The sequence below is a fragment of the Drosophila serrata genome, unplaced genomic scaffold, assembly GCF_035046125.1.
Source record: "Drosophila serrata isolate PLE 108 unplaced genomic scaffold, ASM3504612v1 contig_295, whole genome shotgun sequence".
In the NCBI taxonomy this organism is placed as follows: Eukaryota; Metazoa; Arthropoda; class Insecta; order Diptera; family Drosophilidae; genus Drosophila; species Drosophila serrata.
The window spans coordinates 455,827-478,863 of NW_028257193.1; the positions used below are offsets into that span (position 1 = coordinate 455,827).

The 23,037-nt window shown below is 43.1% G+C and overlaps 2 protein-coding genes across 4 annotated transcripts in view; one reads left to right on the forward strand and one right to left on the reverse strand.

Moving 5' to 3' along the window:
- Positions 1-939: 939 nt before the first annotated feature.
- Positions 940-11,639, reverse strand: dsd (attractin-like protein dsd). Of its 2 annotated transcripts, none has more exons than XM_020943996.2 (8): positions 11,020-11,639; positions 6,853-7,089; positions 6,627-6,784; positions 6,423-6,570; positions 3,220-6,052; positions 3,071-3,157; positions 2,588-2,669; positions 940-2,528 (listed from the first exon to the last, which is right to left on the reverse strand). In XM_020943996.2, the coding sequence occupies exons 1-8, from the start codon at positions 11,304-11,306 to the stop codon at positions 2,371-2,373; spliced, it is 3,990 nt and encodes a 1,329-aa protein (XP_020799655.2). In that variant the 5' UTR covers positions 11,307-11,639; the 3' UTR covers positions 940-2,370. The 2 variants fall into 2 exon arrangements, with proteins under 2 accessions (XP_020799655.2, XP_086693077.1); XM_086836951.1 differs by lacking the exon at positions 11,020-11,639 and adding an exon at positions 8,158-8,246.
- A 603-nt stretch (positions 11,640-12,242) lies between these two features.
- Positions 12,243-23,037, forward strand: part of Tusp (WD40 superfamily protein Tusp) — a 30,431-nt gene continuing 19,636 nt past the window's right edge. For both annotated transcript variants that reach the window (XM_086836952.1, XM_020943991.2), the window contains exons 1-2: positions 12,243-12,667; positions 21,121-21,306. In XM_086836952.1, coding sequence (XP_086693078.1) covers positions 21,211-21,306 — 96 coding nt within the window. In that variant the 5' untranslated portion in view covers positions 12,243-12,667; positions 21,121-21,210. The remainder of the gene's footprint in view (positions 12,668-21,120; positions 21,307-23,037) is intronic.

A 23,037-nucleotide genomic window follows, 5' to 3' on the forward strand; every position in this document is an offset into this window, starting at 1 on the left:
AATGTTATGTATCTTTGACACTTTTTTAGATATGCTGCGTATTAGGGTTGGTTTTCGTTGGTGCCCCATATGTGGACACTTATTCATGCTCCAATTCCACTGGCAACGTTGTCGCCGGATTCTCTCCAAGCTCGGGGCATTCCACCGTTGATTCATAACGATCTGTTAATGCTGATAATCATTTGTTATGGGGACGCAATAGTTCACTTAGCCGCCTAGTGCGTGCTGGCCTTCGCGGGCCAGAATTAGCTTAACGGCCGGGTAAAACCAACTCAACTTACCCGCACATCGGCTGACTCAACTCAGGTATGCACAACAATATACATATCCATATATAAACACACGGTTGGGTATGCTTGAATACCAAAATTTGTACGTCAATGCAGTCAGTCAGTCAGGCACCAAGGGCGTTGATTTCGTCTGATGGATGCTTTGACAGAGATCTCTGCTGGCAGTCACTTCCGCTTCAATTCGGTTTTCGCACGCTTTTGCCGGCTTTCTTCTTTAGTTTCATTAATAAAATCGTCATCATTAAATTAAATGCGGTGCTTGGAAATATCGTGACACAAAAGTCACGAAAATTGCCCCCCCCCCCAAAAAAAAACGTAAGTTATCGTAAGAGGGGAGACGAAAACTGGCTGAAAGAAAGAAGGAAGGCACAGGAAAGGGCCATTCCCAATCCACAATCACAACATCCGCATACGTGAAAGAGATCTTGTTTTTTACAGAGCCCACAATTACACCGATCGAACGAACCTCGACCTGAATCGGAGTCTCACATTTACCTGGTTTATCAGGCCATGCAGTTGGGCCGCGCCACGCCCCCGAAATGTACTCCTCCGCCGGCTACCGAAAGTGAAAGTTCTGCGCATGCGCGCCAGCTGCTACTCTGGGATTGATGGATGAAATGGAGACGGGAGGAAATGAATAATAGTGGACTTACATTTGGAGTGTCTTTTTATTGGTTAATAAAACTAATATATGATTCTTTATCTATTTATATCTCGCTGCTGCTGCTCTGGCTGGCTGTCAGGGATCTTTGAGTTTTTTTTGTCTTTTTTTTTTGGGCGAACAAACAAGTCTTCGGTTGTTTATTTCTATGTGTTTTTTCGGGGCAAGTATTCTCATTCATATATATATATATATATATTGTATATATCTTATGTGTATATCTAAACGCATTTTACAATTGAAATTAAATTTCACAAATGGACTTTTGTTGGAACAAAAATATATAGATTTACAACTGTTGTTTGTCCTGCTGGCGCGAAGCGACTGGAGACTGTGTACTTTGTTGAGAGGTTTTTTTCTAAGTGTTAGTTCAAGTTGAGACGAGTATCTTTTGATTCTAAAGGTTGTTCTTACGGAGATAGAGAGTGAGTGCGTCTAGTAAATTGGTGTTGTTGTCCTAGTTTGATTTGAATCGAGTTAATTAACTGCGTGAGTTGTGGTTTCAGTAGTCAAACGTTGCCCAGAGGAAACCTTACGATTAGTTTGTGATTGAATTTAAATTTTTGCTTAAATGTTTGATTTGTTTTCTGCGCGCTCTCTGTATTTGTTTTATTTTGTATAGCTGCTATCTATATAGCGGTAATAAGAGTTACGTATCTTTATTTACACTGGCTTGCTCTAGTTTTGTTCTGTCCACGGTTCCCCTTTCACGTATATTGCGTTGTAAATATTTGCACGATTATCGAAAACATAAATATTCCTATTATTGAACACAGTAATTGCATGTTTTCGTCACCATAGCTCCCATGTACATAAATGTTCCCCTATCGCTTTCGTCTGTCATCGGGTTTTTTGTTCATCACTTTTCACTAAGATCGATTAAATGTCTTTTTGTTTCCGTTCCACTGTCCAACGCAGCGCGCAAAATTTGCATAAATAAATTCTAACAACATGCTTAAGCTATGTGTATGTGGATAAGTAAAAAAAAAATACAATAATCATTTGAATACAGCTGCTTGCCATCGAACTTAGCTCACGTACGCGGTATAAATAATAAATTAAACATTTATAACTATTGCAACGCTACTCGACCTATCAACTATATCAAATTGTATATAACCGTATATAAATATGTCCTTTTGCTAAAAATTATTATTATTACTTGTTTTGTTTTTTGTTTGTTTGTTTGCTTCTCGCTTCGTTACTAGTCTAATACATTAAAGTAATAATAACTGCGGATTATCAACTTGCTAGCTTGCCTTTTGTGTTAGTAGAAGAAAGTCGGGGCAAATACGCTATATACTCGTGTGTGTGGGCGTGTCTGTGTGTACCTATTCTCTAGTTATATATTATCATAATTATTATCAGATCGTTATCGTTATTACTTTATATAGGTAAGCATAGTGTTACGGTTGGCTATTATGTACAACTGTCTGGGTGCTGGCTCTGCTTGCGCTTCGACTTTGGCTCCTTGGGATGCTGGTCGATCGACGGGCGACGCGGATTGCCGAGCGTGACTAAGGCGCTGGCCACCGCCAGTCCCGCGGACTGACCAGACGGCGCCTGCGAAAGGCCACCTGCGTGGGAAAAGGGTTTTATAACTCAAATGCTTTAGGACATTCTTAGAGATCCTTACCCGTGGGCAGCCGGACTAGAAGCGAGAGCACAGCGGCTCGGTTGCCGCTGCAGGGCTCTAAAGCAATGGGACTGGGGCATTCCTGTAAAAAATATACATAATATAGCAATTAGACATTATTAAACATAATACAAATCTAATAATCATTTAGAAATATATAACATATAGCAAGCTTAAAGATCAATTTAAAATATTTTAATTACAGATTGGTTTAATTAAATAACTTAGGCTTGCTCCTATCTTTGGAACCAAACCTTATAAGTATGGTGCGCTCTTGAATTATATTAAAATTTTGTTGTTCTTTTTGCATTTATAATTGAAACGTTTTGGGTGCAGCTTAATTTTTCCAAAAATAAATTATTTCTTTATAGTTTTACGAAGATATCACAAATTTCTATAAAAAAACAAACAATCTTCATATGGATACTAGCCTTTAAAGTGACTCACAACATTTAATACTAATTTATTGATTGATTCGCCCACCTTTTTGCGTTTCTTGGACAAGTGGCCAATGCCCTCCAGCGTCAGACTTAGATCAATACTGTCGCGGTTTTCGATATCGACCAGCACCTGTTCGGAATAAAAGAGTTGAGTAACGGGAATCGGATTAAGTCTTTCTCTTCAGAACTCACCTGGGAAAACGGTCGACTCGCCATCTGTTCCATTTCGACGAAGAGGCGCTGACGCCGCCGGAACATGTCGTACCTCTGCTTGATCTTCCAGAGGACGGCGGCCATGAGCAGCAGCAGCAGGAAGCAGGAGGAGAAGGTGATGAAGAACTGCTGCAGATTGAGCTTGGGGTACTGGGAGAAGGCGATCTGGATCCAGATCGGGGGCTGGAAGTCATGTACGAACACGTAGAACGTGGTCAGCGAGCTGTTGTCGTCCGCCGAGTGTCCGAACTGGTATTCTGTCTTGGCGAATCGATGCCGGAATGTTGAGCAGTTGACCCCCACCAGGATGAGCATGTCCGGCGAACCGGCCCTCTTCACCGAGATGTCCATCTTGGCCGGCACGCTGCACGTGATCGTAAAGTCCGCATCGATTTCCGGCTTGCCCGGTGAGTTGCGGAAGTTGATTTGCGTGAAATGCCGGTCCTCCTTCTTCGAAAGATTGAATGTGAACTGGTAGTCAATGGTCAGCTCGTAGTAGCAGGAGCCCTTCAGCGGATCCCCGTGGTAATGGTTCTGCGAGTCGCACTTCTCGCAGTGGTCACCCACAATGCCTTTGGTGGTGCAGTAGCACTTGCCAGTATCCGGATGACAATAGACGCCCTGGCCATTGCACTCGCATCGCTGGCACTTGCCACCGTTGATGGGGTTCCCCCAATAACCGGTGCGGCACTTCTCGCAGTGTGCTCCTGTCGTTAGATTGTTACACGGCTGCTCGCAGTGTTGCTGGTCGTTGCAGTATGAATGACCATTGCAATTGCATCGGGGGCACGACGTGAAGAACCAGTGTTTCAGCGCACACTCCGTGTCGTCGTAGGGCGCCAAGGCGCCACCCACTACGCATCTGCCGAGGCCCGTATTGGAGCCGTTGTCACACCAACCACACGCTGGATCGTCCAGGCACTGCTGACAGCTGTTGTAGAAGCCACACTGGGCACTAGAGAGTGCAGTGGTGCTGCCCACGCTCAGTGCCGTCGATTTGGTGGCCGGAGTTGAGCGGCACTTGGCCGTAAAGGTGGTCCACTCGCGGCACTGCCCGTAGGGAAAACTGGCCGTATAGGCGTTGCGGTCAACGCAGCGCTGCTCGTTCTGGCACCAGATGCACTCATCTTCCGTGCAGTTCTGGCAATTGGTCAACGTCGAGCAAGCCGGTGCGCATGCTACCTCATCCTGCGTCCTGTTGGCTGCCATTCCCCCGCCGGATGAGTGACTCCGGCAGCGGTTCTGCTCCGAGTCCCAGCGGCAGGCCAGGTTCGCCGAGCAGGCTCTACAATTGTGCAGCTGCTCGCAAACGGACTGGATCAGGTAATCCTCAGAAATGGGACAGGAATCCAGGTGCTTGGCATTCAGCGGAGGACCCGGCGTGGACACGGCCAGCTGGGTGGACGATTCAAAAAAGACGGAAGCCATTGAGGTGGTTTCCCGACATCGCTCCTTGATGCACACTCCGTTGCCGCAGTACGTGCAGCCGAAGGCGGTGGACACACAGGACTGGCAGCTGGCCAGCTCCTGGCAGCGATGCACGTCGTGCAGCAGCTCCGAGGTGAGCGTAAGCCGGCTCTTCGACGGACAGGCCACATAGTCGTACTGTTCGCGTCCATAGATGGCCGAACGCTGGACCTGCGTTATGGCAATGCAGCGCATCTTTTGTACGTCCCAGATGCACTTCAGGCCGGGACGAGCCGCCGTGCACTTCTCCTGCTTGGTATAGTAACTGCAGTAGCCCGGCTGGTAGCGCAGCATGTCGTTTAGCAGCTGGCCGTTGAAGCCTCCGTAGATGTACAGCGACTCCTCGAACACCACCGAGCTGTGGCCGAAGCGGGCCAGATCCGCCTGCAGGTGGCCCGGCATCGGATGGTAGTGCCACGAGTCGCAATAGACGTCGTACACGAGCAGGTCCTGGCTGTAGCACTTCGCTCCGTAACTCTGCGAGGTATCGTTGTGCGTGTTTCCGCCGAAGACCATCATCAGGCCCTGGTTCACAAAGTTGGCCGTGTGCATGAGCCGGGCACTGGGCGCCGCAGATAGGAGACTCCAGACTCGCGTCGCCGGCTCGTAGGAGTACAGCCTCGAGCTCAGCACCTGGCTGGACTCGCTCTCGGACACGATGCCGCCGTAGACGTACACCTTCTCCGTGAGGAAGTCGTAGGCGGCGCTGTGTCCGTAGCCGCCCTTCACCACATACCCTGTGGTGGGAATGATGCGCCACTCCCGTGATCCAAAGTTGAACTCTTGCACCGTGTTGAGGTAGCCGTAGTTTGGCGAGTGGCCAAAGATGACCACCATGTACTGGTAGTTGTTCTTGTCCCCGAATCCGGGCACCAAAGTGGCCGTGTGGCCCACCACGTGCAGGGGTCCACACATGGCGGTGGTTCCGCCGGTGGCATTGCACGAGGGATCCGATCGAACGGAGATATTGGCCCAGGTTCGCGCGGAGACATCGAAGGCCCACAGCTCGTTGGTGATGCCCTGGCCCTTGACTACGCCGCCATACATGAAGATCTTGTCGCCGTACATCACCGTAGAGGCACCATAGCGTTTATCCGGCACCTCGCCACCCTCCTCCGGACGCAAAGTCTCCCACACATTGCGGTTGAAGTCATAGGTGCTCATTAGTTCGCCGCGGCCGTACGATTCTCCGCCCACAATGTGCAATGTGTCGCGCCAGACGGTGGCGCCATGTGAGGCGGTGCCTGCCGGCGCCGGAGAGTGTTTCGGGTGAACAGTGGTCCAGGCTCCATGGGCGCTGATCTGGCTGCAGTCGTCGCCGGCGAATCCCTCGTAGCAAGCGCAGCTGCACAAAATTAAAGGGTTTCGTGAGTAATTAATGTAATTGGCACTATTAGGGTTTCACTTTCAAAGTTACTCCCGATTTTTCGTCTCATATCTTGTTTAATTTACATTTTCAAGTTGGGTACATAAGTTAAGCAGCTACGCAATTGCATTTAAAGCTTTAATTAGATGGGTGACTACGTTGGTGTTTGGTTTAAAAATAACTTGGACTATTTAATTGTTTTTAAGTGTGTACTATCAGCATTAATTAAACCGGAATTATGGGTTTAAATTACACTAAGGATGACGGAAAAGATAGAAGCAATGCTCCGACATGCGATATATACAAATATTTACGATGTTTTCTATCCCTTAATGAATACCCAACTCACCGCTCTTGTTCGGGTAGGCAATGGCCCTGGTTCTTGGACTCCAAACAGTTGTTGGGACAAGCAGCAATGTTGCAAGCCTCGCCCCGGTACATGGGATCACAGATGCAGTCGCCTTCCCGGCACATTCCATGGCCAGAGCACTCAACCTCTGCAATAAGCCAAATATTAATAATCTTTAATTATAAGGGTAGGTTTCTATCTTACCATCGCTATCAGAGGGACAGCCGTTCATCTTGTAGGTGAGATTGAACCCTGACATATTGTAGGCATCGTCGCTAAAGAAGTGCACCAGGGCAGTGCCGGACCTGGCTATGACCTGCGGCACTCGGCGAATGGAGAAGTTGCCCCGATACATGAGACCACTAAAAGGGAAAGGATGAAAGGCATAATTAGTTTAATATTTATTTATTAGGTTTACAGACCAACTCACCTAAACACCGCCAGCAGGGGGGAGTCCACGCTGTCGCCATCGTATATATACAGGTGATCCCAGCCGCACTCAGTGGCAAATTCGCGCAGGTGGATCCGTATGTTGGCCGTTCGCGAGGGATTCGTGTTGTGGCGGCGGCTCCAGTGCGGGTGCCGGGCATCGATTAGCCAGCTGCACTTGACACTCACCGAGTAGTTGCCCCAGCCGTCGTGTATCGTGCCCATGGTATGGTACATGCTGTGAGATGTAAATGAAAATAGAAACGGGAAGAGGGGCGGAAAATCCATTAGCTTGGGAGGCGCAAGCAAAGTGGCAAAATAAATCAATTCCTCTATCGATTTAGCGATAGTGGAGCGCACATTGCCATCCGTCCACGTATGCAAATGGCGATGATTCGATGCTGTGCACAGATAATTGAATCTGCTGGCCAGCGGAATTGCAATCTCCAATTGATACGGCGAGATTGTGAACGGTATGAGCTACATTTTATATAGTATATTAGTATATAGTAAAGTAGTGTAGTGTAGCATGTGTGACCGAGCTGAAGCCTCAAAACTGTTGAGTTGTTGGCGGCGATGGCAGCCAAGTCGCCATTGGTTCTCCAAGTCTCTGTGGCTTTTGTTCTGCAAGCGGCAGATTATGAGTGGGGAAAAGGTCTTGGACGGAATGCGACAACTTAAGCGCGAACATGAAACTCGATAAGGGTATTCGACAGTCGCGTTTTTGCGTCGACTTCCTTTGTTTGTCTTGCTTTTAGCTTAGCGTATTGTGTGCACATCCGCTTAAAAATAACTGCTTTCTTCTGATTTAGTCGCTCTGATTTCAGTTCACAGCTGTGCCCGGACAAAGCCCAGTGCTCTGGTCAATTAAAATTAAAATCAAGCTCCCCTTCTTCTTAAACTTAAGAATTAATAGGTCAAGACAGATGAATAGTTACAGATGAGAAATCAAACGAAATTCAATAGATTTTGATGTGTAAACATTTCTACTCCTATGAACAGCTAGCCGCAGACTTATTATAAAGATATAAGTGGTTGCGATATTATATGGTTGTTGCTCTCCTTACTTCAGATAAGAAGTCAGACTTTATTAAACAAAAACAGAGATTAATGCCAGTCATATAGTTGATATCCAGGCAAGGTATGGTACGTAATTTTAGATTATAGAAACTAAGCTTAGAGTGAAACTTGAGTAGAATTCACATATTGATTCCCAATTTATTGTGTTCTACTTGCAACCAAAACCAAGTTTTGCAGACTCTTTCAAGATGTTTATTTATACACAAGTTAAAAACAATTAACTCACAAAACTAGTGTACTGAGAGAAAGTGGAAACGGTTGCCTTCCGCATTCTAATGCAGCTCACGTTACACTGAGCAAGTGCCGATAAGTACTGCATATAGCACAGCTTCACAGTCTAGGTCAAAACTATAGAATTAACCAAGATATCCTCATATTGAGAAGTATTTTTTAATGAGAAATCAACAAACGCCTTATATTATCAAATGAAATGTGTTTATTCGCAATGTATCTCCCTTTAAATTTATGTTTTTCAATTTGTCAAAACTGTGACAATATGACCTGTTCATGAAATACCGTTTAGGTGATATGTTATCAATTCTTAGGTGTTTTTCGCAATGGACAATATATGGAAATATATTATTGTATTAGGAAGTCATATGAAAGCAGAAATTATATGATGGGAAACTAGCGTAATATTACTGATAACATTTCCTTATATCACTAAAAAAAAAACCCCGATTTTCCCTTATACTTTATCTCTCCTAGCTCTAAGTGACATCATTCTGCCATATTTCTGTTGGTTAAGACCTAAAATGGTATTGAAATTTTACCTTTTTCAGCCAATTTTTTTAATATATAATTAAAACTTGGGATTTTAGGAACCTGCTATTATCTCATCCTCAACTGTATGAGCGTGCCTTGGTTGGGCGTCAATTCTCGGTCAGTTCTAAACTTTGAGTAAACACTTGGCCAGCCGGGATGCAGCCCGTGTCGCTGCCCCGTGCCCATGCCTGTGGGCGGCAATTCCATCGATAGCCACGAAAAATCAATGCTGAACAAAGATATATTTACACTCTCATTGGCAGCCGGCGGGTGAGTCACATTCTGTGCACTCGAGCGCTAAGCTTACGCACGGCTTTCGAGCTTGAAGCCTAGGAATCGGGAGCAGGTAGCTGGAAGCCAGACCAGATGACCAGGCGTCCTCGTCATGTGGCCAATGGTCTGGAATGCATTTCGGAGGGAATGAAGGTAGGGGTTGTAGGTAAAACCAGTTTGATTGCGCCCAGTTTTTGTCTCGGATTTTGCATAGAAAGCCGGTAAATGCTGCTGCTGCTGCTGCTCCCTCTCATGGCATTTCAATTGGAATCGTGTGCAAACAGAGACAAGAGGGTGGAGCTGGTGGGCTGGAATCGTGAAAATTCACAGGCGATAAGCGGGCAACAACAGCTGATAAGAATGTTAGTGAGCGAGTTTGCTTATCGGGGGCGTAAATCGAACGAACGGAGTGAGTGTGTGGCCCCGGAATTTACGGTACGTTACGAGCAGAGTTGCGGCGATGCGGCATTTAAACGCAGGTCGAGATCAGAGGTTTCTACAAAACCGAACTGGTTCCGATGGTGTGGCAGGTGAAACGACCTCAATGCTCGAGTGCGCAAATTCCCGGGCTCATCACCGCACTGCAAACGGAGGGCGGGGGGCTTAATTAATGTCAAGATAGAACATTCGCTTATCGTGCTACGCGAACAAATAGCCGTTGTTAAGAAACATAAACAAACCATTTCATAAGCTTTATGACGCCAGCGTGAGCAACCAAACTAGCCCAGTGACATCTCTTTACACATGTATCTACAGTATAATCGTGGGCAAAAACTATAAAAAATTCTTTTCACAGTGTCATTTTAACTTTTAAATATCACTTTGTCTTTATGGAGAACAAGCATTTTGATTAGGATCATAATGTGATCATTAACTAATGTATACATCTATTAAATTATGTGGTATGCTACCCCATTGTAATGAAAACTGGTCTACAAATATATCAAGTGGGTCAAAATGTGAATTTAAAAGCTCACAAATTGAGGTATTTTAAGGAAAGTTCTGATTTTGTTTATATAATGTAAATATATACATATATGAATATTTTTGTATTTTGCCTCCCAGTTAACAGATAAAATGGTATAATTAATTAATGAATTATTGCCATGTTTTGTAATTAATTTGACCTTTAAAAGGCAAGCGTCTGAATGGCTAAAAGTTACACAATGGTTTCTGACAACTTAAGCTCAAGGTAGATTTTAGAAACTTGAAAAACAGAGGTTTAACGACTTCAAATCAAATTTTTGTATATCATATTAATTATTATTTGTAAGCTTAACAAAATATTTTGTATTTCTAAAATTAAATCCATCCTTTTTATATTTTACCCAATGATAATATGGAGCTAGCTACAATAAGATAACAAACAGATTTCTTAACAACATGGAGTAAATTATTCTAAGCGTTGAAATATTTCACTTCATATGTAGTTTTGTAAATAAACATATCAATCCTAAACAAGTTCACTGTACTGAACGTGCACTGTAAGATCAATGTTTATGCCTCCCAAAACGGGTTCTGCTTTCAAAGACATTGAGATGGGAAAGTTCGACCATAGATAATATAGAACTATTCATTGTGGAGGCCAATAGACATGTTTCCCGCTATGAATAAATGCTGTGCTTATGGCATGTGACACCCAATTAGACCCTGAGAGTACCTGGATATCCCCACAAGGACTCCATATGGTTGAGGGCCCTCGGTCAGGGCGACAAGTTCAAAGTCAAATCGAACTAATTAAATAATCCGTATTGGAAGCAGCAGGAGGCGATGGAGAAAGCAGAAAGCAGGTGAAAGAATGCACACTGTGAGGCAGAGGCAAAGGGAGAGAGCGAGCGAGCGGGAGATTAAGAGAACGAGAATGGGAACGGGCAGTGGAGTGCTGTGCTGTGCTGTGGAGGCCAAGAACCCGTCCGACGAGATGAAACGGAACCGTTGCCTGACACAAATAGGCCAGGCCACACCAAAGCCAAAATAAGAAAAAGCGAATTGAGCGCCGCTGATTGAATAACGTGCCATGAATCACAGTTTCTCCCGGATAACTACTCACCGCACTTTTCCGCCGCAGAACTGGCACTCGGGACCCTGCCAACCGTCGGCACACAGGCACTGGCCATCCTCCTGGCACTGCCCATCGTTCTGGCAGCGTCCGCCGTGTGCCGTGCAGTTGAACGCACTGGCCCGGTGCAGGCCGCTGAAGCAGCCGTGGAAGAGGAGCAGCGTCAGCAGGAGCAGGCATTTTCGCCTATATTTGGCGTTGAAGGTGGGCGAGGTGCTGCCGCCCCGCTGGCCAGCGGATGGGATACTGCTCCGGGCGGGGTGCTCCGCCAGGCACATGATTTGACGCGTCCTTGTTTCGCCCGCAGCTCGCCAGCAGCTTCACATCGTCGTCCTGGGGCAGCAGGTCTTCGATTTTCGCATAGCAGCGACTATTGCACAATTTTTTTATTTGGGTTTTGGGCTTTTGGGGCCTCTGCTGTTCGCAGTTGGGGGATCCCAAGGCCAGTGGCCAACACACACTTTCACACACTGGCACACACGCACACGCACGCGACTTGCTGTTTAACAAATAAACGGAGAGGAGGACACAAGTGTAGGCGATAAATAAACAGCAAATTTCTTCGTGGAGCAGCACGTAGGGTTGTCGAAGATATATCAAAATATCAGTATATCGATATATAGGCAAATATTTAATCGCGATGTGTTTTGAGCAGATGTATCGAGATATCGATATATTTATAATTATAATTTTATTATATGAAAAGCCGATGCGTTTGAAAAGATGCCTACAATAATTCTGATTTATATATTCAATTAAAATATCAATCATATAGCCAGCAGGCGAAATTTCAAGATATTGGAAAAAAGGCTTATATCAACTTTTAAACTGTTATAATCGGGGTTGATAACATTGCTAAGGTAAGGAACATGGCTAAAAAGCGCGCAACGATGAACTTAATTAAAATCGGGACATTCAAATATTTAAGTTTAAACGCAAGAATCTATATAATTGATTATAAAATTAAGTTAACAACAGAATTTTCTTTTATAATTATTAATTTTTATGCCATACCTGTAAAATAACAAATTAAAAGAGAAACGAAATATGCTACATCTAACCTGAAATAAGCTTTTCCCCGCCAACCCCAAAAACGGCAATTACCATCCTAAATACAAAGTCTTAGTCGACTCCCGGTGCATCGATTCTATTCGATCATTTTAGAAATCAAATCGATATCCGTTAAAAAGAACAACAATACCGTAAATTCCGTCAGTTTGACAGTTATGGGTGATAAGAACTATGCAGACATGCGCAGGCGCGCTCTTGGAGCTTTTCCGCTTTTCCAACCCCACTAGCGGCAATACCATCCCAAACAGTCCACGTTCGGACGTTGTTGCGGCAGTGTGCTAACGGGAATTTCTCCACCAGTGCTGCATGTGCGTTCCGTGTGTGTGTGTGTGTGAATGTGTGCGTTAGCGGATAAAAAGGAAGTGAAGGAAAAAAAAGAACGGAAAACGAGAAAAATAACGGGAGAGTCTGCCCCAAAACAGTTGCTAAAACACACTCGAAGCGGTTTATTTATATATGCAGCACTTTTTCGGTGCAAAAACTGTAATTCAATTGAATCCAGCCTTCGCCCAGCACAGCAGAGCAGCGAGTAGCGACGAGAGACGCGAGAGGGGCGGTGACGACACAGGTGAGTTGTGGAATTCCGTTGTCCCCTTGGCTGGCAAATATCCTTTTTATCCCGGCAACGGTGACGATGGTGGTGGTTTGGATTTGGCCCCCTGCGAGCCATGGACACTGGGAATGTCTGTGCACTACAGTTTGACTTCCGTAAATCGAACTGAAATTGAAAGGACTCGCGTCATCGAGTCCTGTCCCTGTAAAACAAATATTCTTGCATTCTCAATGAATTTGTAGTTCAACTTGCAGAGGTTTAGGAGACTTTAGTAATGCAATGGGAAAAATTCTTCTCAATGTAAATTTACGATATTTGTACGTATACGTAATATCAGAAAACTCCGAGTTAAATGGTGGTTATTTTTTAAAATGGTAATGCCAATATCTGAATATGGATTGTATTTGAAGTATCTTGATCTTATATATATCCAAAAGAACTAAAATTCTAAGCTTTAAAAATGTATTATGGGTTTAAGTAAGTCTGATTTTCTATTTTTAAAGCAAATGTCTTTATCTTATTCAGAAAACTACTTTGAATTTATGTTTAGCTTCAAAACTATTGTAACTTTGGATATATTGGTTTTATGTTTTGAAATTAATTGATTTCCGATTAAACAGACCGCAGAGCAACTAAGTTACTATTATCTTAGAAGAGTCCGATATTCATAGTCCTACGAGGCTTCACTATATAAGGATGATTTGTTATACTTTTTTGTGTTTGTTGTGGTAACCAGGAAAACACCTTGAGCACCACCGCAATTCGTACAACTCAGGGCTAATTAAAGGTGTTTTTAAGCCACGGCCATGTGGGTTAATTTTTCCATTGGTTAAATGCTTTTTATCAGTCCTATTTGCCTGCGGCTCTCTGCTGACTTAAATTTGTTGCGTTTCGGCTTCGTTTTTAGTTTCGGTTGAGTGAGCTGCCCACGCACGTTTTCGATTAATCCGCATCAAACAACCAATGACAGTGAAAATCGATCGGCATTGGCTTTCCTCGCGACATGTGTATGTGTGTGTGTTCTGATGGGTCGAGTGTGTGTGTTGTATGTTTTTCTTCGTAATCGAAAAGCGACTCCGGCGGCCGAAATACGTACGTACGGCCGGAGAAGTGGCAATCAGGAGCACGCCTATAAAAAGCGCGTGGAAAATGCGTGCCGAAATTGAAATTCCGTTAGTTGGTCAGCTGGAGCGATAAGCATTTAAGCCACATAACCGTTACATTTACATGGGGGCGACAGCTGGACGGCGGGCGCCACATTAGGTGCACTCTAAGAAAAACCAGGACCTGAATTTGCATTCAAATTGGGATCCTAAAAAAGGGAAATTTATTAAAAAAATAATCAATTCAAAAAGAAATTCTTTCGAAAATATTTATTAAATTTTTTATTTTTCTTTTGAAAATGTCCAAACTATTTATTATTTTTTCGAGTGTGCATGTGTGTTGGGGCCGCAATTTCTCAGTTTGCATAATTTAGATGCCTTGGCGCCGACGTCGACTGCAGCAGCGACCGGCTCTGCCAACGTCAACGTCCACGTCAACGCCTACGCCAGCGCCAATGTCTTGTTCTTGGGGCTTCTTCGTCTTCTTCTTTGCCTTCTCCTCGACTGCTCTTTGAGAAATTATTTTTAAGTTTGTGTGTGCTTGAATGCTGGCGCGGGTGTGTGCGTTTGAGTGTGTGTGCCAATGTGTGTTAGCGTTGCGTTGGCGCTTGGCTGCCAAGGTCATTACATTTTGTCTTATTTTGCTGCGTTTTAGTTTCCCAACCCCATCCCCCCACAAACCGCATTTTGCGTTAACAGGTCAACTTCGATAAGATGAATTTTCAGATAAAGTTGAAAACAAAATTTACAAAATTAAATTTTAAATAAATAATTTCATTGAGAATCTTTAAGATAAGGCAGAAAGTCATGCCATAACAAGAAAGGATGCTAATTTCGAAAATGCAAAATGTCATATCCTTGCATTAAGAATCGATCACAACTAAGTCAAATATGCATTAATTTTCAATCAGAAAACTGTTCTATACTAGTTTTTATTAGGTTAACAAATCTGCATACTAAAATTAAAATTAAACAAATTAAAAATGTTTGTTCGAATTTTTGGCAATTTTAACGATGTAACCCCTTATAAAATTTTGAAAAAATAAATACATTTTGGACAGACATAGCTAGATCAACTCGGCTGTTGATGCTGATCAATAATATAATGATTAATAGGTCGGATAATGATTCCTATAGGTCAGTTTCAATGACATCCTTGAGAAAATTTAATACCCGGAAAGTTTCAAAATAGCCATCTTTTGGTAGCTTTTTTATGTTTGCATATTTCTAACGATAACAAAATCGGAATATTAAAGTTAGTCACCGAAGTTGGACTGTATTTCTCGCGATTTGCATTATATAATTTGAGATGGCGGCGGGAGGACAATGTGGCAGGGCTTTTGTGGCAAGTTCAAGTGCAGTTTGCTCGATTTGCGGTTTTTTTTTTGTCTGAATGTTTTGCCAATATTTTCGCCATTGACAACAGGCGGCTTTGCTGTTGCTTTTCCATTTTTATATATTTTTGTTGTTACTTCTGTTATTGTTATTATTTTTGTTATTCCTTGCCTTGCCAATATCAGAATCTGGCATGTTGATTATTTTGCATAACTGAAGCAGCGGTAGCAGCGCCACCGAATAATGGAACAATTGTTTATATTGTCAAGGAGAGGGCAAAACGCACCCGGCAACAACCGCAGCAAAAACAACGGGCGGGAACGAAAAAGAGAGATACATTTGGGTAACTGTAGCGCCATTGAGGCGCACAATTTTCCCCAACATTTTCCGAGCGGCGGGGCTCGAGGGTTAGGTTAAAGTAGAAACAAATTATGCGACACACCCCCAACAGCCCCTAACCCCGGGACAAAGTCAATAAACAAGCGGCAACAACTACACGGACAATGGATGGAAAGCAGGGAAAAAGAGTCCACCAGGATTGGTTCACTGCAAAAAAAATTAGCCTTCAAAACCTTGAAATTTGTGATATTGAAATTGTTATATACTGGAAATTAGAAAATTAACTGTGTAAAGTAGGTTTTGAATTATATAATATTTTAATTTCAATGCTTTTAAAGAAGCTCATCAATAATAATTGAAAAAAGGAATAGAAGTAACTTCGCCTTTTATTTATTAACTATTTAACTTCTTGGAAATTTTCACTTGCTAACCTTATCTACCTTTAAATTGTTTTACATTCAGTTTCCCTCTTGGATTTTATTAAATAGTTATTTTGCTTTATACATTTCTTCAAGTGTAGGAAATTTCCCCAGTGCCCCCAGAAGCCAACCTCCACTTTCCTTTTGAGTCTCCATTAAAGCTCAGTACACACATAGAGACATTCGATGTAGCTCGGGCACCCCAAAAGAGAGGGGTTTTTCCAACCCAAAACCCACCCACACACTCCATTCCTCCTTCCCCAAGGGTGCGTATTTGTCAATGTTGCTTTCCTTTGCTGTCATTTATTTCGTCATTTATGCAAAATTTTATTGCTTTTTCTTGTCTTTGGTTGCTTTTACCCGCGCATCATCCAAAGAGGAAGAGTTAAGGAAAAAGGGGAGCGGTTCGCCAATTAAATGCATGCACGTATCTGGTGTCGCCTTGTGTTGTTTTCCCACTTTTCCCACTTTTCCTATTTTTTCTTATTATATATATTTTTCAAACGCATTTCTTGTGCTTGCTGGCGTGTGGCTAATTAAAGCGAATGCCCCATGGGCAGTTGAAACTGAACTCGCAACAATTACTCGGTTGCCTGCAGCCCCCCATTGGGGGACGGAAGAAAATTAGAGGGGGGAAAGCGGAAAAGCGGGCTTTGAACTTGCCTCAATCCCACTGGTTGCCTGGCATGCGGCACACAACAAAGCGGATACATAATTAGGGCAAATTTAAAACCAGGAACAGTAGGAACAGGTCCTTCTTCCGAACAGAGGTTGCAGGAAAATTGCAAGAAACTGATTTGATTTAAGTCTCTTTTGTGATCTTACATTTTTTCTTAACTCCTAGAAGTTGTTAAAGATATAGAAATGTTTTACAAAGACATATTTGAATAGGAAAGTTGGGTAGTTTATATTTTAAATCAAGAATCAATTGAAAATTAAGCCATTCTCAAGTAATTCAAATAATTGTTCTTTTCTGGAATAAATTTACTTTGAATAAGAACTCTCAGATACTTGTTCTTGTGCTATATGTTATTAAAATATATTTCGTAATTAAAAGTAGTTTTGCAAATTGGAAATTTCCTTCTCACCAAGGGCTCTTGATTTACGAGCTACCACTATACTAAACAACCAAACATTTGGCTTGGGAGCAAAGGCTGAATTAAGTGCTTTCCCGATATATGTGGACATGTAAATATATATGTTTATAGTATATATTACATATGATATGTGTATGAATTTTCCTGCGACCAACGTCACGAACCCTTCGAGGCGAGGGCAACGCACACGAGTTCCGAATTGGGCACAAAGTTTTTCGCTTGCCTCCACTCGACTCTCTGCTATTTGGTCTTGTTGCATGCACCGCTGCACTTTCATTATACTACATGCAAAGGAGCAGCGAGCCGAGCTAGTTGCAAGCGGTTCAAGGACATTCCCAGCCCGCTGACAGCAATAACAATTGCAAAAAACCACGACAGCGACAAGGAAATATGAACAATGCCAGCTCGTTAGGTAGATGAAAAGCATGATGAAAATGAAATAATTGCGAGCATTCAAATTCAGTCCTGGCCCAAGGATCAAAAGCAAATTGCCACAATTAATTCGCCGACAGGATGGAGAGACATGCGCCGAGGATAAAAAAGTAAATCTGGATTTTAGCGGCATTAAGTGGGGTCCAAGCGACTGTCCATGGCATAAATAAAAGCACATTTTTGCATTTGCGGTAATAGTGGGTGTGTGGGGGGGGGGGGAGGAGAAAATGTTAATCCGAAATAAAGTGACGTAACCATAAGTGGCCATTAACTAAATAAAGTGTGTGTGTGCAGCTTAATCCTCTTATAAATATGAGTGTGTTTTAGTGAAATGGGCCATGTTTATATGAGCTAAGATTTAACATTGAGTATTTGCATAATTTAGCTTTTTTACTTGGATATGTGATTTTCAATAAATTATACTATGTTTCCTTTAATATTTACATTCTTAATATAAAATCCTAATGAGTTTAGAGACATTTTCACAGTTTCTTTTGACAAAATATAAGCTAAATTTCCAAGTAAGACATTTTCCAAGTTGAGTTTTGCAACTCCCACTGTAAGGGGGAGAGGGAGGGGCCACATGCCAAAAATTATGCTATATCCTGCAAGAAGGGCAAAAAGTTTTACCGTTGAAACGGCATTAGAAGTAACAACATCAACGGCGGCAGCAGCAGCAGCAACAACAACAGTTACGACTTCATAATAGTTAAGCGCCTTTCAGCCAACTGCGTACTACGTTGCGTATACGCAATCCAATTTCGGCAGCTTAATTGCAGCAGCCGAAGGGAAACGAACTAAAGTTTACTTTTGTTTTTTGGACTTCTATGTGTGTTCCGCCCCCGCTTCTTTCCACATAATTAACTTTTAATGGCAAAGCCCAAACAAATCCTATCCTCGTGCCAAAATGGCGTTGTTTGCCCCCTGAACTTTAACGATTGAAGGAGGTCAGAGCGTGAAATTATAGCTAAACAAATTGAAATATTTGTCTGAAATTCGATCCGTTTTATTGGATAATTAAAATATTTACACAACGCTTCTCCCTTCGATTGTTGCAATTGCACGAATAACAAAATACTTGGCAAATCGATTGAGTAATCTTTTACAGAGCAATTTCGGCTTATTTATTCGGAAGTTTAACTCTTGGCCATTGCCCAAGGCTGATGGCACCATTGTTGACGGTTAAATGCATATTTCATGATGTCTGGCCAGGCTGTCCGCTGCACACCTGCGAAGAATTTCCCGGTCTGACTGGCATTTCGACAGGTTTTCCGCCACCGCCGCCATCTCAGCTATTTTCGTTACTTTGCAGCGTTATGGCGGCCATGAACCGCACACGGCTAAAAAGTGCTCAATGTCGCATAAAAGCGCCGAAAGGCAAAGGCATAAAGCAGGTGACAGGGGCAGGGGCAGGGGCAGGGGCATGATTGCATGGCATCGTCCAGGATGGAATGGCAGATGGTGGTTACTGGTTGGAAAAGTGCAGGTTGGTGGCCGCTTGCCACGTTGAACAATTTAAAAAGCAGCCGAACAATGGCTGTCTGGCTGCAGAGTGGCGAAAGTAACACGTCCCGCACATGTGCCCTATGGCGAATGTGCAATCATTCATCTCGTGAACTACTCGAGAATGCATTCCTCCCGCTGTCTGTGTCTCGCATTGAAATGGAATTCGGAGGACTCTTCAATTTATAACGAGTTTGTAGTAGTTGGCTTTTTATCAATATTTAAGCAGGCAAAAGGGCCATTGCCGAAAAGTATTTATACCCAAGGATTCCATTAGTTGGCATTCGGTCTTTGTAGTGATGCTTGTGCTGATGACGGCTTGCCCCCGGGGCGTATACGCAATCAAAAATGGTATATAACATGTCAAATTCAATCAGACAGAGAGCAGGATATAATTGAAGCAAATGCGTGTGTGTGTGTGTGTGTGTGTGTGCTTTTGTCTGAGCTCTGCTCCTCCTGCCTCCCCACTTTTCCCAACCCCAAGCGATGGCAGAGTGCACTGAAAGAAAAATAAAGACACTAATGGGATACATTTTAATTTGTCTAATGTAAAACAGCAGGGATATGAAGAATTGCAAATATATCTTTATGATGCTTTAGGCTTTTCTTTTTATGAAAATATATAAATAATAGACTCTTAATAAAAGTTATATTTTCCTGGTGTCCATTTCTTTCACCTTAAATAAAATCAAACCAAAATGAAAGCTAAATATTTGTGTTATCATAACTCTAACAAGCTTGAAGCCTTCTCCTTTACTGTTACAACATTAATGAACAGCTTGAATGTCCTTGGTATTATTTGTCCGTGTACGGACATACCTCCTACCTAGGACCAAGTATACAAACAAATTCTCAGGCGAGACGGAGCGGGGGAAGCCAGTCAGGCAGTCATCAAACGAGACAACAGACAGCAGCAGCCATATCAATTATTCAGGCATAATTTGAAACATTCCCGTACTGAAGGAGAGCTGCTCGTCTTTGCTCTGCTCAGCAAGGGATTGGGATTGTTTTCCTTTGCCCAGAGCTCTTAGCATCGCTCAACTTTACTCGACTTTGTGCCTCTACAACTTTCTAAATAATTTAAATGAGTGGCGTAGGGTGAAAGTGACAAGACACTTTTGACAACATTTATGGCATTTTAAATATTTTTCAATTCGTGGAAAGTACAGACATATTTTCCTAGAATAAATCGAGCATACAATCTCAATTTGAATTTGAATTGTTAAGAGCCTATTAAAGCGGCTTATTCTTTTGCAGTCAAGAAACGATTGAAGAATCCTTTGAACTAATTGGTTTAATTTTGTCAAGGTTTTCTAAGGAATTATTATTCATTTAAGCGACTGAACAATGCCATAGGGAGGTAATAAATTCGCTTTCCTTCTTTTCTTTTCTTTCCACCTTCAAAAGCCACTCAATCTCTTCAGCTTTTAACCCTTTTAAATTCATTTGTAACGAATTACGAAGTACTTTGTAATTATTTTATTTAGCTTGCCATGCTCATAAACAAAGTTTTGGAAAAGCTAAAGTAACCAAATTATCAAAATTTAAACTTTAGCCACCGAGGCATTCGACTTCCGCTAAAAGTTTTCAACTTTTGCAGGAATATACATATACAAATGTGCACGAATATGTAAGCCATTTGCTAAAGAGCATTTTTATGAGTCCTGTGCGAGTGTGTGTGTGGGTGTGTATGGGTGAGTGGGTTATCCGGGTTATCCGTGCGAGTGGCGGAGCAAAGGCAGATACGACACATCCACTTTCCCACTAATACCAATTAGTGTGCCCTGCAAAGTATGCTTCAAATTATGTCGTGTACGTGGTAGTGTGTTGTGTGTGTCCTGCGAGCTCTTCCTGCGCCATTCGTGTGCAATTTGTCAACCCTTGAGGGAAGTGGAAAGATGAAGTTGATACCCGAAGCACGGTGAACATATGCCGGGGACATCGTTCCACCCGTCGATAAATCCCCGTACAAAGCACAGCCAATGACCCGCAGTAAGGCAGGGTTTGCCTGACAATGTGTGTGTTTTGGCCTGATAAGGCACCAGTAACAACAGCAACAACAACTAAAACAACACGAAGCGTAATAATAACAACATTGGCAGCACGAGTGGGCCAGCAAGGAGCAACAACAACACCAAGAACGACTCCATTTGGCTTTCATCGTAAATTAGTTATTGGCATGTTATACTAAACGATAATGAAACCCCATCTATTTTCCTCCTCTGCTCTTTTCCTTTTAGCAACATGTGTGTGGCTTAAATCAGCGTACATCAACAACTGAAACCGAACGAACTTAAGGAAATAGCTGGCCTTCGCTTTTGGGCCATAAAATGCATTTACATTTCGAGCGGAACATCAACACAAAATGCGACTGCACGATACTCTCGTTATCATGGATGGGAAAGGTGCCAGATGATATACCGGAGGTAAGTACTTGTGATATTCGACCATTGACAATTGTCCAGGCCAAAAGCCATTAGTTTTGATACTTAACAAGGCAGCACGGAGAAAAATTAAGGGGGATTCTGAGGGTTTATTCATTTTTTAGTTTATATTATTCCCATTTACTTTTTAATCCTTATTCAAGGGTTATTCTTTTGAGAGATCCTTGTTTCCTTAGTGTATTGACTGGCCTTTTCAGTCTCATTTGTTCAATGGCTCTCGGTGTAATATTAATACAATAAATACTGAACAAAGTCCATTAAACTGTCGGACACTTTAAACTGTCAGGCGAAACTATTAAGACCGAATGTTGGCCATTAGCCGGAATGGATGAGTGGGGTGGATGAAATGGATTCTAGTGTTCAGCGTGTGTATGTGTGTGGTCAGCTCATAAATTGGAAAGTGGCTTCGGCTCAGTCGAGGTCATGGAAATTTCATACCATCCCCGGCATAAGCTAGATGATCTCCATGTGGGGCTGGTTATTTCACACATGCCCAAAGCATACACACCGGAAGTGCTTAGGCGCTGCCCCGCGGCTTTTTGGCTTGAAGCGGTACCTATTTATACACCTGGCCATGGACGTGGCCGTGTGAAGGACAACGCGGCAGGTGTCGCAGGGCGCAGGGGCGAAGGGACTCCCTAATGGCCACGTTGCACTCATTTCGGACTCCAAATTGATTTTACACGCCACGTGTGGGGCAAAGCTCAAGCGGATGAGAGTGAGGGTTTTGGGGTCTGTCTATGAAGGTGCCGACCGTCTGAGTGGCCGTTACTTTTCCAATCATTATGAACTTTCAATGCTTTCACAACAAACAGCCATATAATCCTTTTTATATTGAATATAAAAACCCAATCACGTCTGTCTCGGCAGCCTTAACCGTCGAGGTGCTCCACTTACCTCCTCCTCTGTGTTTTGTAGCGCAAAATTAAAGTTAAGTGAATGCGGCCCACGCAGCCTCAAGTGGATCCTCGGTCTGTCGGTCTGCGGTCCTTTTCTGAGCCCAATATATGCAGGATGTTGGATGTTGGATGAGTGGTTAACTTGGGATGGGGTGTGGTTGGTTATGCTGGTTATCTCGACGTCTCCTTTGAGCCATGCTGCACACAGTTCGAGCAATAAATCCATTTTGCGATTTGTTTAACAGTTTTCAATTTTGTTTTCTACACGATAGGGATACACTTAGAACATTGAGTAACTTTTATTCATCATCAAGCGAGGCATCTGAAGTATATATGAAATTCTGTTTGTGAGAGAGACGCGTGTCTATCCAACATGCAACCCCATCATCTCCCCCGAAAACCTTCCCATTTCCGTTTCCATTTCCATTCCGATTACGTTTCCATTTCTGTTGCAAGTGCGCTAAGCCACAAGCTTAATTCCTTGTTACGCCTTTGAGCAATTTACGGGCGATAAGCAGCAGTATTGCCCCTTGCAAGGCAAGTTCGAACCCATCGGGGAGTTGTCCTCATTTCCATTTCCTCCACGCATAAATCATCTCAGCGAGGGGATGAGCGAGTGCGTATTAAAACAAGCGAGAAATATTTTGAAGTGATTTTTTAAGTACCCGCCTTTCCCCTCTCTCGAAAAAGGGAGTCAAATTTTGCTTGGGGACCATAATATTTTAACAACTGCACTGCCATTAATAGAATATTGATGATGGAGTGCGTTATCGTCGCTGAGTGCGTTGATTTGTTGGTGTTCCGCTTGAAGGAG